The sequence below is a fragment of the Anarhichas minor genome, unplaced genomic scaffold, assembly GCF_050575085.1.
Source record: "Anarhichas minor isolate MPS153535 unplaced genomic scaffold, ASM5057508v1 ptg000136l, whole genome shotgun sequence".
Lineage (NCBI taxonomy): Eukaryota > Metazoa > Chordata > Actinopteri > Perciformes > Anarhichadidae > Anarhichas > Anarhichas minor.
Window position 1 is genome coordinate 13279249 of NW_027466582.1, and position 19220 is coordinate 13298468.

The 19220-nt window shown below is 42.3% G+C and overlaps 1 protein-coding gene across 1 annotated transcript in view; it reads left to right on the forward strand.

The window, feature by feature from the left end:
- The first annotated feature begins 1055 nt into the window (after positions 1-1055).
- Positions 1056-19220, forward strand: part of LOC142942102 (exostosin-1) — a 341430-nt gene continuing 323265 nt past the window's right edge. Inside the window, exons 1-3 of the mRNA XM_076084296.1 lie at positions 1056-1890; positions 2910-3404; positions 4247-4998. Of these exons, the coding sequence (XP_075940411.1) occupies positions 3129-3404; positions 4247-4998 (1028 nt within the window). The 5' untranslated portion in view covers positions 1056-1890; positions 2910-3128. The remainder of the gene's footprint in view (positions 1891-2909; positions 3405-4246; positions 4999-19220) is intronic.

The window sequence follows — 19220 nt, forward strand, 5'->3', positions numbered from 1 at the left end:
ATTGCAACATGAACCACAAGATGGCGCTGTTTGCTACATGATGTCCCTATGTGTGTCTCCACAACATCTGTAAACACCCGCTCGAATTTATAAGACAATGTCAGCTATTTTAAATCATGAGCAAATTAATTTCATCCTTTTAGTGGCTTCTGAAAAAATAACAGCAGCACAACTGAAGGGCAAGAGAGATGGAAAGATAAGTGGTCAAAGTTGATTCATTGGGCCACATATTTGAATCATTAAGAGATTTAATGAGCTGGGACTTAATTAAAAGTGGTTTAGGTTCGCAAAAGAGCCAGTTCACTAAACCCCGACAAGCCAGATTTATAACCAAACCATCATCACCTTAAGGGGAGCCGACAAAGTGTTATCAAGTGCTGCAAATGAGACACATTACATGTTCAACTTTCCAGCAAAGTGTGGCCTCAGTCCGTCATGTAAACTGTGAAGAAAAAAATCGATCAAAAATCGTTTTAATTCTAAGCAACATAACTTGGCTGATAGAATAACTGTTCATGCCTTGACAGTGAATTTGCATCCATTCAGCACCAAGCAGCACTTCATGACAATAAAACCTCAACTTTGCTAACTGGTGGGACGAAAATAGACGCACATTGTAAACGTTTCTGCTCTTATTTGGGCAAATGCAAGCTGCACAAGTGATGCATCCTAAAATCCCTAATCTTGTTAAACCATGCAGATAATGCTCATACGAATCCTAAATTTGAGGATTTCTGAATGGGGTTTGGTTAATACATTGCAAACAGGGATGCCTTAGTCAGTTCAAAGATCCTGGATGCTCCTCTGGGACTTCTCAGCGTCCAAAACAACCCTGTTTGACTTAACTCATCAATCATCAAACTGATACAAACAGAGCTTTTGACAGAGACTGAGAGATGCTGAATCATGGCGAGCTCCCGCGTGCCTCATCATCGGAGCCAACTGACGCCCCATGCATGCTCCGATACCCCCCCCCCCCCCCCTCCCCCCTCCAGCCTGCCAGCTTGCTGCTGTCTGGCTTATCAACGCTGCTGCTGCTGATGTTGCCTGGCTGCTGCTCGGTGGCGCAGCCCAGATCCCACTGAGGATGTGAGGATGGAAACCTGAGGAAGGGGGTCTGATGGAGGCGAGTAGTCAGACTGGAATAACTCAGAAGAAGCCCAGCGTGCACTTGTGGTGTTCATTTGATCCATTACTTTAGCCTTATTGAGAAAACCCGCTGCATGCCATTCAGACCGTGAACTCGTTTCAAATATTGAAGCGCGTCTCTTCTTCGGATCCCGTGTTTAACTTATCTGGGATGATGATTTCTGCATATTTGTCACCGAGCGCACGAGTGGGAGTGTGGATTTAAATTTCGAAGTTTGGATCTTCTCTCTCCGGGATTTTTATTTTTATTTTTTTTAAGGGGGATGCCAGTCGTTGATCGGGGATGCACGCGCCTGGTTTGACACACTCTGGATGGATGCTGTAGACGTTATCACTGCTGTTCCTGCAGACGATCGCGCGTCTACTCTCACAACGTGGATACCTGCCGCCGTTCTGACAGATAGATGCGTGCTCACCCGGTCCGGGTCTCGCCCGCGTGAAAAAAATCACTCCGTGGTCTTGTCTCGAGGAAAGTTTGGGACTGAGACGCGGCGGAGGATGTGATCAGCGCACCTTTTCGGGCTTCCCCACGGACACAGAGCTCAGTGACTGCCCCTCTCCCTTTACACGTGCTTTGCATAGGCTCTAAGATTTATGATTTGTGGATGGATTTGTGATCTGGTGTTTTGGGGGTGTAGCTGGAGAATGTGGATCCGAACTGTGGAGTTCTGCTCAGGCTGGAGGGGAGAGCGGCGAATGTACCAATCCCTTCCCGGGACCACAGGTGTTCCCTGTAAACAGGTAGGTCACAGTGAGTGGAGTTTGGTGATTGCTCTCCAATTATGCATTCCATGCCACAGATAAAGAAAGAAAGAAAGATATCGTTACAATTTGGAAAATCCTACAGCGTCTGCAAATGCAATGGTTTACTTAACGACACAAACAGCCCACGTGTTGTTTTCGCATGTATCCCGAACGACGCTCCAAACTCCATTCAGAAAGCCGGTATACTTTAGCGCTGCATTTGCTTATCGAACATAATCTAATCTTTTTTAAATAAATCTCCGACTCTTTAATTGCCTCATATTATAGTTATGATACGGATGAAAACGTTGGAATACATTCACAATCTTATTCGCACAAGTTGACCGTGCACTGTGAAATGTTTATAACAGCTTCACAGAAAAACAAGTGCGACCAAATGAGTTTGGTCATATTGAATTAGATGAATATATTTGCTTAAAGGCAAACACATGTTATAATAGCAAAATTGCCAATGGCACGTGTCGTCAAAATGTTGTTTTATAGAAAAGTTTCTTGTTTACCCAATAAATCAGTACAAATATGCCTCACTACCAGTAATCATTCACAACATATTTGAATTTGATATGAATAATAACACATTATGGGGTCAGCAAACCGCTTAAAGTGACATGCATCAATTTAGAATTTTATATTTCATGCAAAAACCATTTTTGTGTTTTCCATTCTTTTTATTTTTTTCTTCTATTGAATGTGAAACCAGAAGTTTATCATAAACAAATGCATGTGGGGTAGTTCAATGCTTTTATCTAACAACAACAAAATGTCAATAAAGTCCATATATTGACCACAGCTGATCAAATCTGACAGACATAATGGTATTTGAGGAACTTTATTATTCTAGTCATACAGAGCCTTTGCACTGTTTTCTAATAGTAGCTTTCACTTTATAAATGTGCCAATAATAAAGTTTTACTTTGTTTTAAAAAGATTTGTACGAGACTTTCTTGTTAACTTCATTGATGTGTATATTTTTTGTGTATATTTTTTTCTTTCAGTGACTCCAAATCCCAAAATGCCGAGCTGTGGATAGAGGCTGCCCTGTGGGTCGAGCTGACCTGTGTCTACCTCCCTTCACCTTCTCTCCTCATCATTTCCTAGTTCCTCGTCCTTCTCTTCTTCAATCCTTCATCCTCCCCTTAGTCTTTCTCCTTTTCTCTACCTATCTCTATCCTACAACCTCCTCCTCTTCCTCCCCCCCCCCCCACACAGCACACATGCAGGCCAAGAAGCGGTACCTGCTCGTGTCTGTGGGGGCCGGTCTTCTCTTCCTCGTCTACCTGTGGGGTCTGCAAATCGGGGAGTTCCAGCAGCAGCCGTACCAATATCAGCAGTTTCCCCAGTATCCCCAATACCACCAGTACCACCAGCAGGAATACCAGTACTACCACCAGAGCCAGCCCCAGCCCCAGAGAAGCCCGTCCAGATCGCCCAGGCACTGGCCAGAGTCAACCCAGCTGCTAGAGCCGTACCTGGAGGGGGGAGAGCAAGAGGTAGACTGAACCGCTTTTAAAGGAAAAAGTATTCGGATCCCACAATATAAGAACACTCAATTACACGCAAAAGCCCTTTGTTCAAATTCACTAAGGTACCATTTTACGTATCAGAGGTAAAAGTACTCACTATGCAGCAGTAGGCCGCTTTCTCAGTGGACACATTTCAGTAACTCATAGTGAATACATTCTTAAAAATGCATGGCTTTAAAATTGGTTGGAAGATGAATGATGAGTTTGGTTTTAAAGCTTTAGGGCCACCGGGATCACAAGATGATTAATCATGTGATCAAACAGATTGAGAAAGAAGAAAAAGTCTTTGCTTCTTTAATTGTGAAATACTTGATAGAGTAACCTCCTCAGGCCTAAAAAAATGATTCAAATGATACAATCTGAGAAGAGAATGTCACTATTTGGCTGAACTGCTCAGTTCTCAACAGGCGTCAAAACGAAAGAAGGCAAACGGCACTGTACGATCCAGGAAGGTGGGTCGGAGGAAATAAATCCTGTGTATCTATATTTTCTCACGCAGTGCTTTTGCCTGTCTGAACACAGACGGAGACATATGGCCTTTGCTTGTGCCTTAAAGGATCACAAGCCAGGATGTTTGAGAACAACTGCTTTAGGGGAATCAAAGACCGTCACCCTTCATCTTCTTGTGTGGACTGGATATCAGAGTCGCTGTAGCTCAGTCATGGAACAAAGCAGTGAAACCCAAAGTTAGATTGCTTTCCTCTACTGGCGGCATAAAGTAATGTCTTAAAAAACTTCACAGATCTAAAGTATCGATATAATTGTGCTTTGTTTTGGGTTGTCCGAACTGTGTGTGTTCTTGTGTACAGGAGGACAGCCCTCAGCTCCATCACCAGCACACCTCGCCCCGTGAGCGACGTGCGATACGCGACAACATCTACAAGAACAAGCGCTGCCGCATGGAGACCTGCTTCGACTTCGCTCGCTGCCAGTCCGGCTTCAGGGTTTACATCTACCCACCGCAGAGAGGGGATGAGATCTCCGAGACCTACCAGAAGATCCTGACGTCCATCGAGGAGTCTCGCTTCCACACCAAGGACCCGACGCGGGCCTGTCTGTTCGTTCTGGCCGTGGACACGTTGGACAGGGACCAGCTCTCGGCTCAGTACGTCCAGAACGTCAGGCTCCGCATCCAGAGCCTGCCGACGTGGAACGATGGAAGGAACCACCTCATATTCAACCTCTACTCGGGCACCTGGCCGGACTACACCGAGGATCTGGGCTTTGAGGTGGGCCAGGCCATGCTGGCCAAGGCCAGCGCGGATGTGGTCAACTTCCGACCCAACTTTGATATCTCCATCCCCCTCTTCTCCAAGGATCACCCGCTGAAAGGAGGGGGCATAGGTTATCTAACGCTCAACGATGCACCGCCCTCCAGGAAGTACCTGCTGGTTTTCAAAGGGAAACGATACCTAACTGGCATCGGTTCGGAGACGAGGAATGCTCTGTATCACATCCACAACGGGGAAGATATTATTCTGCTGACCACATGTAAACATGGCAAGGACTGGGAGAAACACAAGGACTCTCGGTGCGACCGAGATAATGAAGAATACTCCAAGTAAGTCATACGTTTTTTTTTATCTCTTTACCTTGCTCTGTTGCTTCTGGGCGTGCTTTTATTTCCATTTGAAAAGAGCGTCAGTGCTTTGAGGATCTATCCGTTATTAGTGTCTCAATACCGCCCTGCAGAGTTGGTTGTTGCTGGTTTGTCGTCCTGCAAGGAGAGCAGACAGCCGGCTTTTTAGCAGACATTAGCACTGTGGCCGTTGTCTCATTATTGGCTCTTATTTGCTGTTGGTCATTGAAAAAAAGCAGTGGGATTGTTACACATCATTACAGCTCCTCACAAGAGCTGGTTGTGCTTGTGTGCAGGGCACTAATGCTGTCGATCATTACAAATGTGGTTTATTGGCTGGGAACTCGCCTGCTCGAAAGTGTTGGGGACGAGCCGCTTTGCACGAAACGTCTCCTCTGTTTGAATGAAACCGGTTGGATGCTTTCAGGCACATATTTCACCGTTGTCTTGGGAGTTGAGCTTTATCGTACCTGTGCTCCCGAGACAGAAAATGCAGGTGTGTGTACTGTATGTGCGGTTGTGTGGGTAGTGTGTGTGTGTGTGTGTGTGTGTGTGAAATAGAGAAAGTGTAGCAGGAGAAGCGGTGGCGGTTGAGTGAAAGAAAGTGATCTGAGCCGAGAAGAGGAGTTCACCTTTTGAAAATTTTAGCGAGAGTTGAAAGCCGAAAGGAGGGAAACCATGCAGAGTGAAATGGGAACAGCATTCTCAACTTTTGCTACTTATTCCTGGATACGTTAGCCCAGGAGTCATCTGTTGCATATTTTAGCTTTAGATATTGTGGAGAACCAAAGGAGAACCACTGTGGAGCCGGGATCCTGCTAAATACTGCCGAACAGCGACTGGAATGTCGCAGGGAGAAAGAATCTGCATACAGCTTGGGCTGCAAAATATTAGGACATTCTTGCGCGTTGTACGAAGTGAAACAATGATTGTGAGGTTTATCTGTAAAATGCTCAAAGCCCATTTTAGGCCAATGCACTTATATCCCAAACATACAGACCAGAGAACAAGGTTTTTCTTTAGGGCAAATGTTGACTTGCATCCCAGAAGCCAGAACCAAACGTTAGTGTTGGACGCTTCTGGTAGTGTGATACGTTGAATACCGACGTTTCTGAACGCAAATTACATTTCATGTCAACATTTCTAGATATGTGGAGCGTTAATGTTACAAAACTGTATTTTCACTTATGTTTAGGCAACAAATCTACGTGGTTAGGTTTGGTAAAAGATCACGTTGTGGGTTAAAATGAGAATGCTACTGTGAGCTTCATCCGGGACACCAACACCAGTCACCTGGGTGAAAGATCTATGTTTGATCAGGTAACTAGTCAGAAAGGCACACGAGGAAGTCTTGACACGCAAGTAGGATCAAAAAATAACAACCATAACAATCCCACACATTTCGATCAAATGAAGCCTTCATTTTTGACAGAATGTTTACATTTTTGAACCATCTTTGTGACATGCTGCTCTGATTGATCGCAGCGAAGTCGGCGTTCAATGTGTTTGATCGTTCATTGGCACCTGCTGACTAGAATCAGACCTATCCACACACGTCTCGTCTTTCCGTCAATTTAACACCTCGACTCTTATTCCCTTTAGGTTGATATTATATTCACTATCATTTTATATTTCATTAGTGTGGTAATTCCTTCTGACGTTAGTTGCGCTCAACTCTGATATAACACCCTGCAGTCACTGGCTGCAAATGATAAACGACTAAGTTTGAAGTATCAGGACTTTATTAAAGTTTTAATTTCGTAAAAAAACATTTTAAAATATGAGGCTATGTATAGGAAGGGCCGCATTGCCTCTGCTGTTCATGCGATGTGAATGTAAAAATGCCTTCAAAAAGCTTGTGTTTGTGCACGGACAGTGGGGACGACCGTGGCTCACTGGGTTAAGAGGGTCGTCTGGTAACCGCAGGTTCGATCCTCGACTGGGACGTGTCACGTGTCGTAGTGTCCCTGAGCAAGACACTGAACCCCCGGCTCCCCGGGCGCCTATCATTGGCAGCCCACTGCTCCCTATATACAGGGATGGGTCAAATGCAGAAGGCACATTTCGTGTATATGACAATAAAAATGGTTTCTGGTTTCTTCTTCTAATCACTGGCGCATCTCTTTATTCCTACTCGCTCCACGGGCTGGAGCCGAGACTTTATCAGTGGCAGCTCACATGCTGAGAGCACACATCTCCGCAACGCAGACCAAATTCTGCAATATGTAACCCTTTGAGAAAGAAATATCACAACAACAAATGGGGAATTCAGTATGTGATCCTGTGTGTTCTTCGAACAACGTCTTGCTTTAAACTTTCTCCTCAATCAGCGCATGTTAGGACATTCTGTTCTCTATTTCGGCGTGTCGTGTTCAGAAGGTTGTTGCTATTAATGTGAGCTTGACATTAAAGCAGCAGCAACAATAACAGCACTGGAGGACAGCTTTTATTTCGACATCAAACCATCTGTATATCAACAGGCTGTTAGGATGTGCATACAACTGTACTCTGTGTTTGTATTAATGAATGTGGCTGGGAACACTGGTGGGTTTATCAGCGCACAGTAGCAGCTTTTACAATGAAGAAACGGCAAATGGCTTTGGTTTCAGCATGGGCGACGTTATTCATGTGAAAAGTGCTTGAAAAAAGAAGATCCAACAGTGAACACTCTGCTGCATTAAACACAAAGGGTGATGATCAATGGAGGACGTTAATGAACAGAAAGTGCTCAAGAGGCTCCTTCACTAAATGAATGCTGCATTAGTCCATTCTCTGTCTCAGCCTGACATTCGTCTGATATCCAATAGCAAAAACAATAAAGCAGCAGTGGCTTTGAGTTTAGCTCTTTCATTTCTATCTTCTTTCTTTTTTTCACTGAAATCAAGGAACTTTGAAGGTTGCGATCTTAATCACTTTTTATAAAAACGACTTCTGGAGCTGCTGAACTATGAGAAAAAGCATTAATTGATTTGGTGTCAGTCATAAAGTTGTAATTTGTTCAGTTTGTGAACTAACTAAGCCATCGGAAGCAACAGAGAGACAAACCAGACGGAACTTCCAGCACTGCCGCAAAAGTGTTATGTTGTTTGATTTTAGGAAATGGTTCCCAGCAACGATGATTGATGTTGAATTGTCTCCCAACGCCGGAAAGCCACAGGTTTGATTGTTGGGTTTAGTTTAAGGTTATCTAAAACTTTCCAGACCTAGTGCTCCGCACAAAATTACTTCTTTGCACCGAGATATGCAGACTTTTGGTCACGTTAGTCATTGAGAAGCACAGATTTAAATACAATACAGTCAGTACAACAATTAACATTGTTCATGTCATTCAAATAAAGTTGCGCACCAATGAAACCCTCCAATTCCCATTAGAACACAGATTCATGGGAGTGATTGTGCCAAAATAGATGTGAAAAAAAGAAAAAATACAAAAGCCAAATTTTGGTGAAGAGTTAGTGGTTAGGTCACACAACAAACTAGGAGTTTAAACTCCTAGATTGAACTTTGTGTGTTAAGATTACAGTGTCTAAAAACCATTAGGAGCCCTATAGGCAGAGGAACCAGTTTTTTTAATTTAGCAATGCTTTTATTTAGCATTTGCTGATATAGCCACAAATGCGCAAATATGACAAAAAAAAAGGCTTTTATTGAAGTTAAGTTAAGTTTTAAGTTTAAGTTAAAGTTAAGTTAAGTTTTAAGTTAACAATTTGTGCGATGTTGGATTCACCTATTGTACGAAAAACCGAAATGAAAAGCAGGCTACTTGTAACTGAATGGTCAACAACAGCAGAATTCACAAGGGGACAAAACTCGCTAATGACGACTATCTGGGATTTAAATTAGGCGCCTTTTTGAAGAATGCTCTACTTCAGTTATTTCTGCTGCACTTCATTCTTGCCGGGTGCGATTGTTCTGTAACGAGCGTATTGTTGTTTCCCCTCTGTACTCCATACCACGCACTCACGGCCTTTTAAAAGAAATCACTGGTCGTTGTGTGGGAAACAATCCGCTATCAACCTGAAGGAATGCGTCATTTTGACGGCCCCCGAGAGTCACGCGCTAATAAATCCGTCTAACCTCATCTGTCTGTGAACAAGGCAGCTTCACAATACTTTAATCTTGAGGTTGTGACTGAGAAAGCTCTCTTGTCTGTTTGCTGCCGGCTGCTCTGGTGTTTTACACACACAGCACATCGATACAGACATCACCCGGTTCAGTCGGGGCTTCGGGGGGAGGGGGGGGGGTCCAACACAGCCAGCCTCCCTGATGGGAACAGAAACCGACGAGGATCTTCAAGCCTCGGGCGGTCGATAATTGCCCTCCAATTGAATTAAGCTGTGAATGAAGGGGATAGATAGAGATCTCACCTCCCACTGAGCGGCGCCGGATTGAACTCGGGCTGTTTTACTGTCCATAGATAACAGCCCGGCCCGGCTCCACCAATTAGAGCCTCGCTGTACAGAAGTGTCTCTCCAAAGAGTGTTGGATACCAGGAGGATGAGGGGCTGATGAAACGCTTGATTCAGATCGCTGTCACGTCTTTCATGATGGCTTTCATGGTCAAATGTGATGAGGTGTCCCGCTGACTGTATACAGTAAATCCATAAACATCTCCTTCTTCTTCTCCTCTCTGCTCATCGACCTCCTCTTTTCTTTTTATCTCAACGGGACCTTGCAGCTATTTTAGCTTCTTCTTTTCTCGTCTACACTTCAGCTTTATACTTTGCAGGCCCCGTGGCAGTAACGGATGGCATTTTAATGCCACAGGATGCACTTTTTCTGCAAAAAAAACTATTCAATAATGCTATGTTTGCAATAAAGTTCTGAATGCAGTCTCAACATTTCACAAAGGTAGAATGTGAATTGGGTATAATTTTATCGATTGAAGCAAGTAAAGTTGGTTTCCAGATCTTTTCATGTCAGAAAAACAGAGCATGAGAGGGATGGCTGTGTGGAAACTGTTATTGTTCATTCAGCTAACACCTTGATCACAGGACTGACTATTGAGAATGCTAAAGAAAATTGTTAAGGCAAGCAGGCTTCATATTGTTTTTATTAATGACCACTTTAGGCTGATGAACGCCACAAAAGCTAAAAAAATAACACATTTGACATTTTATCAGCAAATAATGTTATGGCAAGTATGTTAGCCAGTGATGGAATGTAACTATATACTAAAGTGCAATTCATAAGTACACATTTCAGTATTTCCACTTCCTGCTACTTTATACTTCTGCTTCTACTACAGAGACAAATCTTGTACTCTTTCTGCACTACATTTCAATCAGGAGAGACAAGTGCATGCTTAGTAGTCAACACGTATTATGACAGATGCTGCGTTAATGAGTCACACAGAAGTTCTTTGGCGCTTGAACTCGACGAGATTTGTGATTGAGTTGTGATTGCCCTGAGCGGCAACAATATAAATCCCCCCCCCCTGGAGTCCAGACACCGGATGGTGATCGTGGCTGATGAGGTTGATGGAATGATGAGTTGATGAAGCTGATGAATCTGCGGAGGTGGGGAGGTGGAGGGTTGCGTAACAGCAGCATGAACGTACTGGAGGTAGAGAGACAGTCGTATTTAAGAGAGACAGCGTGATAGGCTAATGATGTAATTGTGCTATTGGATAGAGAGACCAGCTGATATAGTGATTGACAGCCCGGAACCATAACAGCAAGGAAATAATGAGTGTGCATACAGGATTGAGGAGTGATTGGCAGATGTATGGGAATTAAACTATGGGCGTAGGCATGCGAGAGTATAGTCTTTCTGTCTGAACTTACGCTAGAGCTTCATTTGTCTGACAACTTCAGTTACTTTTCAGATTGCAGTTTTTCAAACCTTTCCTGTCAGAGGAAAACAGATGATGTGTTCTTTATGTGTTGAGAAAATCCCCCCATTTCTTAAGATAAATAAATCCTCTTGGATGAGATGGAAATAGCATATTCACAAAGCTGAAAACTGGGCTCTTCTCCTGAGCTCATGAAAAGTTGACGCTTTAGAGGTACATTATTCCCTCAGGACGGCAACTTTTGATCATTTTATGTCCAAAGATTTTGAAGTAAGGTTTTGAATGCAGTGATTTAACTTCTAGTTGAGTATTTCTACATTGCAATATTGCTATTTTTTACTTAAAGTTGCTGTGAGGAACGTTTAACTGGCTTTGAAACGATCTCAATGTAATACTGCTACCTCTTTATGACCTACATAAGTAAACAAGACCATTAGAGAGAAGATTGGCTATTTCTATGCAGCTACTCGTACTCGTCATCGGTGACGCCGGGTCAGATTCTGGCAAAATCATGCAGCTTCACCAGAAACTCCCTCAGCTGGAGGGAAGGGGGGCACGGGAGAACCAGAACCAGGACGGGCAGACTCTCCAGACCTGTGCTGCAGTAAAATGAATGTTTTCAAAGGAGACTCTGGTGCTCTAAAAAAAACTCTACCAATTTTGTCCACAGGTACCGCCAAAAATCAACACAAAATGAAAGTTCCTCGTAGTAGTATAGCTTTAAGACCCAAATGCTTCTTCCACCACTGATGTGAGCAGCTAGCGCACGTTTATTTATATCTTCCACTCTGTCGTCCTCTCACAAAAGTGTCTCCATCACTAATTGTTTCGTAACGAGCAAAGTAAAGATGGTGAATGAATTAGTTATAATGTGCTCCTTCTAGTTTAATGCATCCCAGAATGCATAAAGACCCTCAGATGGAAACGCAGCTGCTGTCACATCTGTGAATGTTTGGCAGCTGCAGAATTCAATATGTATGACAGGAGAAAAGGGTCTGAGAGTATTAATTAAAATGTCAGCTGTGGTCATGTGGGTGTCCCGCACTCTGTGTGTGTGTGTGATTTCTTCCTGGCCTTGTTGTGAGATGTTCTATTAAAGCATATCAAAAGTCAATGTCCTTTTTTCCTTGTTGGCACTTATCTCCCTCACTCCACATCCTCCTCTCTTCACCTTCATCTCTCCTATTCTCATCCTCATCGTCCTTCATTCCCTTATCTGGCCCCACTCTGCTTCTCCCTTTTCCTCCCCGTGTCCGCCGAGCCAAACGAAACCGTGGAAAAGGTTTTCCTGCTGTCTCAGTGCATCTTTGATGCAAGTCATGATGAAGAGCACCGTGAGGAATAATAAGAGAGCCTGCCAGTTTAGGAGAGAGACAGAGAGAGAGAGAGAGAGAGAGAGAGAGAGAGAGAGAGAGAGAGAGAGAGACAAACTCAGGACTCTTAAGAAACTTTGATGTGTGACCGATTTTACAACCTAATTAAAGAAAGAAAAAAACAGGACGAACCAGAACTTGACACGTGGTTTAAGGTGTATTTTCGGTTGTCTTGTCAGGGAAAGTGAATACACAAAATACTGCATTATCCCCTATATACACGGTATATTTATTGATTTCTCCCCTGTTTTCCAGTTAAAGCTTTTTTGTGTGTGTAGTTTTATTTGAATCAAGGGTGTCGTATGTTGGGCTATGTGGATAAACTGACTTGACTCTCCATGATATCTTATATTTGCATCAAAACGAGGTGTAATTTATTAATTTAACCATAAAATACAGTCTCCAATAAAACAGTCTCACCACAAGGTCCATGAAGTAGCTTTTGTGAAATTGTTGATCATGACACATGATCTCCATCATCAGATAGTTTGTCCAGTTGTCGTGGAATTGCAGATGTTCAAATATATGTACATGTTGCCTTAAAAGCTCAGTAATAAAGTTCATTCCTTTCTTCTGGCTGATAGATCAGTGTTTGTAATAGTGACCTGTAATAATAGGTAATTCAAGTGAAAGTCATCAGGATTTTTCGATAACAGTCATAGCATACTATATATACAGATGGAAATAGTTGTGTTTTTTTTTTTTACAGGATCTTTAAGAGTTTCTTTGGGGCCTTTTAGCGCCTGCAGGTTTCTCAGCCAGCAGCTGAACCCATCAATACATCGGACGTCTTCTGCCAAGGCTGGCTGGAGGGTAAAAGGAAGCTCTATTGATCAGGTTTGACTTGACCACGGCAGCCAATCAGGAGCTGAATAGAGGTTAATGGTTAATGGTTGCTGTGAAAGCCAAGCATAGATTGGCATTTAGTGCGAGAAGACCTTGGCTTTATTTCAGCTGACCCACTGTCTGTTTTAACGGGGAAAAGAAGTTAATGTATCAAAGGGTGAGCAGTCACTGTGAAGATCACAAACCGGGATCATAAACATTTGTTAGATTGATTCAATTAACTTTTTCTTTTTTTATATAGCAGAACCCTCGGAGATAAGAGAATCTCTTTTTAGCTTCTTTTTCGCCAATTTTTGGGTCACAACTGGGAAAATCCAGAAACAACCAACCCCGACTCGAGGTGGACGTACTTGCTTGTTCTGAATCCTATAATATGGTCTTCGTCAGCCACCACTGTTAGACCAAGTAAGTCTGTAGCAGCAAAATCTGTGAGTGAATTGAATTAACCCTTTACTAAGCCCCACCCCTTGAATGCAGACTGGCCAATCTCACTGCTCTCATAGCGTTGTTTTCCATCGCAGCAGGCGCCTGCTTTCGCTGCACACTAGCCGCTCGGCACCAGGCAGCAGACGGACACAGTTTCTGGTGAACAAAAACAGAGCTAAAAGAGAAACACAGATTTGTACAATATACATTTCTAGGACACAGGGTTGCATTTGCAGAACTAGTTGCTCACAGAGCTGTAGATGTTAAAACTTTCTATTTTTCCGAGCACGTTTAGAACCTAGCCTTAAAAACAACAAGCCTCCTGGATGCTCCCCTTAAATTGCCCTTTTTCTGTAACTTTGCTTGATCTATCCATTTCAGAATAAAAGCTCAAATTTGGAATCACTTCTCTCTCTGAAAATAATAAGGGCCCATGCTTCACGTTACCTGTTTGACGTAACAACACACAACGGAGGAACAATCACTCTGTCTGGGAAAACAACAACATGCGATGCGGGGCTGTCTGTCTGCAGAAAGCATGTCATTTTCTGCAGCCGTATGAAGCCTTCTCACTCTACACCTACATCACTTGCTCTCCTTGTGTACCCGGAAAACGAGCCAGGAAACGCAATTCAACTCAATCACTGCTTTTTCCTCCTCCTCCATCGCCGTCTCATTTCCGCCTCTCTGCCTATACCGCAATCAGATTTCTCTGTTGTCGTTGCGTCTTTGTTTGTTTCCCCCCATCTCTTTCTCTCTATCCATTTGTTGGACGAGAGCTGACGATCAGTTGAGTCGAAGCAACTTCCAGGATGTTTGCCACCCCTCCATCGCCGAGAGAGAGAGAGAGAGAGAGAGACGGAGAGGACGGAATTAGAGAGGCGGTAAAATAGTGGAAACCGTGCGTGGCAGGATGGATTGCAGTGTGAATCTATCACATCCTCACACATGCCGCTCTTTAGAAAGAAAAAGAGAGAGAGGTTTTTATCAGGGAGAAACAAGTGGTGTTGTTGTAGGACTTTTCATTTGCTGCGTGTCACCGTGCATATTTGTCTCTGTTGAGCTGAGACAAATGGTCCAGGAAGCAGACATCTTTTTACTATAAATCCCGAACCCACATACATTACAGCAGGTGTATCCATTTTCTCTTCTGTACTTCCAGGGACACAAACACTACAATTTGAGTTGTTCTTGGTCTAGTTGCAGTTTTTGTATTGCAGCTCCTGGGAAACCTGCTACTGTTTACTCAAGTACTGGCAAGTACAAATTTGAGTACTTGAGTGTTTCCAATTTATGTTACTTTATACTTCTACTTTCAGAGGGAAAGCTACATTTATTTGACTAAATACTGGTTACTTTTTAGGTTAAGATTTTACATGAATTACAAACGATACGTTTATAAACACAACACGTTATCAAAGATTACAGTGGTTTCCAGCCGTTGTGGCTTGTGAGAGACAAAGAGTGCTTTGAGAAAATTCTGATGCTTATTTTCCTCTTTTAAATCCAATATAATTAGAGATCACATCATATTTTAAGATAGATTTTAGAACTCAGAATGCTGTTTATAAAAAATAATTCACAGCCTTATTGCTGCAAATACTGTGGCAAAACCTTTTGTAACTGAAAGATGGTTTTCCTGCTTTCCATTTTTTTATGTATTTACTACGGACTGCATATAAGAAATGGAGGTAGTCATCAAGACGTCACCAGTTGGTTTGTGGTCTATTTGACTCTAAATTGGACCATCATTTACTAAATGAACATACTGGCCAGTACTGCTAGCCAGTACAGAGAATCCAAGTTTTAAGACACTTTCGCATTGGCTTCAATCGGCGTAACCGCAGGTTGCTGCTGGTATTTACTCTATTTCATAGTGAAGATTAAATATCAGTATTAGTGGCATGGATCGTGTTTGTCTCTGGATCTTCACACCAAACTCTGGTGCAGAAAAACAATAACCAGCCTTGCTTTCTTTGATCACAGCTCAGGAATTGGCAGAGAAACGGTGGTGTTTTAGGTGATAATGTGGAGGGAACTCTTGTTTTAGTGCGCTGATGTTGCTGTGTTGTGTTTTTTCACTGCAGTTGCATTCACTAAACCACAGCGTGTTGTCATTGCGGTGAGGTCAGGGTCCGCCTAAGTTCTGGTGTTAAGCACGAGTTGGTTATCGTTAAGGTTAGGGCAAGCCTGTAAAGAATCAATGTAAGTCAATGCAATGTCCTCAAAGTGTTTCTTGTGTGTGAAAAATAAATCTATGCATTAAATAACTCCATAAACAACTGTATAAACATGTACAAGTGAGTTTACACAATGCCTGACACCTCCTGCACTGCTTGCCACAGTGTGTGCTGTCAGTTGTGATTAGCTAAAGGAACACACACACACACACACACACACACACACATACGCACACACACACACACCCTCCTGCATTGATAACCAGTGAGAGTTAAGCCTCTTTGCAATTAAATTGTTTTTAGCAGCTATATATTCTGCTTGTCTTTGAGTTGAGCTCTTAAAACATCACATGCAGTAAAAATCCCTTCACCAGACTCTGCTAAAATGCTTTATTATATTATTGTTGTTGTTGTTGTTGTTGTTGTTGTTGTTGTAGGTATAATAGTTTTTCACAAATGATATACTACATTTGTACATTTCAGCATTGTTTTTAAAACAAACCAATCAATCAATAATTCCACTCTTTTCCAGTTGCTTTTTTATTTGATTGAAATTCTAGTTATGTTTCTGCTTTCTAATAATATTAAATATTTAAATCCTCTCTATTTCAGAATGATCTACAGTGTGTGTGTGTGTGTGTGTGTGTGTGTGTGTGTGTGTGTGTGTATATACATGATGGAAATGTTACAGATATCTAAATAATCTAAATTATGTGTATAGAAATCATGCTGATGCATTCAAGACTGGAAATGAATATTGGGAGAAATATAAAACATTAAGGAAATTATATTTTAGTTAAGACGAAATTGCAAAGAGGATCGAGGGAATTGTCTAATTATGATAAAATCATATTTGCCTGAACTTTTGGCCTTTTTGAATTGGAAGTTTTTGTCTTATCTCTTTTATTCTAATAATTATGTTTGAGCTGCTGAATTATTCTTTTTTTAAATTTCTTTTTTTAATCTTTTTTTCAGGATGACTATAAAGTACTATAAAAACAAGATTCATATATTTTTTGCAATAGTATCCTGTATCCCAGATCTGTTTTTCACAGCAGTTTTCCCACAATCAGTCGATGCTGGCAATAAAGTATTCATCCATAAAAAAGTACTGGATTAACAATAAAACAATAAAAAAAACAATATAAGATTTATTGTCCTATAAACAAACCAGCTGCTTTGTCCATATTTTTGACTTGGATGAGAAGTATCGCTCCTGTGTGTACACACACACACACACACACACACACACACACACACACGCACCAATGGCAATGTGGGCTCAGCTTAATTAAAAAAGGTAGCTTGTAAACCAGGACAATGTAAGCATCACGATGGGAGTTAAGCAGTGAACTGCCACATGCAGCTGTTTCTTGTTAATGCTGACAAACGCACACGTATATAAATATACAGCATGTTTACAAACACACACACACACACACACACACACGCAGCAGCACCGTGTGCCGCAGGGAGGCGGCCGTTTAATAGTTTCAGTATCGCCGCCATAAGCTCTTCTCGCTCCATAACTCTGTCAGCAGGGATTTACAGCTCATTGGCTCTCATTATGAAAATGTGATATTGCACTTGAAACCCCTCCGGCTATTCTTGGCCTATATGGACTTCTGCAGTGTCATGGTTTAGAGACGGACGGGGGGAACCCGGCCGGCAGCCTCCTCGTCCTGCAGGCCCAGAGAGGTGGAGACACTCGGTTTGTCCTCATTCCTATCGAGGAAAAGACTGCCAAACATTTTGTCTCACGGTACCACGGTGTGGTCGTGAGGACCGGGGCCACGCTTGTCGCTGGTATTGTGAACACAGCATAACGGATGCTTTGTGTGTCTGTAACAAAGATGCCGAGTGGCGTCTGACTGAGCGTCTGTATCAGGTTTACATTATATTACATTTTGCTGGCTTTTATTGTCTACGGACAAAATTTTCCATTTGAAAACATGCCTAATAAATTAATAATTGAATTAATAGCATCTTAAATAACTTTGTGTGACCCATACGATATAATTGCCAAGACCACTAAAATATAAACTTATATTATACAAAAGTCTGGTTTTGCCTCTGCTGCATATCTCCCCAGCAGGGTGCTGTTACACATACCTCTGTAAATGGGAAACAAACAAACCACCATGTGGTCTTCTATTTCTTTTACAATTGAAGCTTCTTTTTCGGTGTAAATTTTATATAAAAACATTATGTGAGTTTTGAAAATTATCTTTTTTCAATACATTTTTTAACTTTTGGACCGTACTGACTGAGATAATTACAGATACGAGGACTGCTGTGGAGCTCTCTCTGTGTGTGTGTGTGTGTGTGTGTGTGTGTGTGTGTGTGTGTGTGTGTGTGTTTGAGAGGGAGAGAGAGAGGGAGAAAGGATGAGAAGGTCGACTATTGCACGCAAAGTTTCTGTAAGTTATTAATGATGATTTGAATGTCAATCGAAGCTTCGACCTCTTCGCCCTATGGGCCGCACACAACACAACACTATTTGGAATTTGACAGTCATAGAAAATGTGTCTCATTGTGGCTTGAAAAAAGATTGGACTGATTAGTTCATTCTTTACAGTATTTTTGGGAGGCATTTTGTTATGGACAGTAGAGAGATGCAAACAAGGCGTGACTGCAACCCAGGACTGCAGAGGTTCTTTATTTATCCGACTCGTCAGCTCCGCAGACATGCCGACCCGACACACGAATGACTCACACACTGGAAATAAGGCTTCAAGTGTCCCTTAAAGTGTGTGAATGTGTGTGTGTGTGTAAATATGATCAGAATAGATGCACTCTTATCTGTTTCTCTCTGTGGGCAGATAGAGCTGGATTGCTGCAGTTTATCACATGCTTACACTCTCAACCACCCAGCAGTCTGCTGCTTCTGTCCTTCCTCCTCTTCTTTCCTTGTCTTCTCTCTTTTCTTTTCTTTTGTTTCCTTTCTTTTTCTCTCATTTCTATTTTTCTCCCCATTTCCCTACCCTCATCATTACTCCTTTCCTCTCTTCCCGTTTCCTCTCCTCTCCTCGTTCTTCTTCTCCCCTCCTTGTTTACTTTTCTTTTCATGTCTGTCTGTCTCCTTATTTCCTTACATCCTTTCTGTCCATTACATTTTTCCATTCCTCTTCTCCTTTCCTTGTTTCATCTCCTTGTCCTTTTCATTTCCTCTACATCGTTCTCGTTTTCTCCTTTACACTCCTCATCCCCCTTCTCCCCACCTTGTTTCCTTTTCTCTTCTTGTCTCCTCATTCCTCTTCTCCTCACTTTTCGTCATCACCTCTTTCCTTGTTTTTCCTAATTTCCCTACCATCTTCTTTCCTCCTTACCTTTCATCATTCCTTGTTTCTTCTCCTTGTTTTCCCTCCTCCTACCCTTTATGTATTCGTTCTCTTCTTTCATCTCCTTGTTTCTCCTCTCCTTCATCCTCCTGTCTCCTCCTTTCCTCTCTTCACCCCATTTCCTTCAAATTGATTTTCACTTTTTTCTCATTTCCTTACTTTTTTTTCTTTCCTCCTTTCAATCCTTTTCCTCTCCTTGTTTCCTCATCTACTGTCCTCTCCTCGTTCATCTTCTTTCCACCTT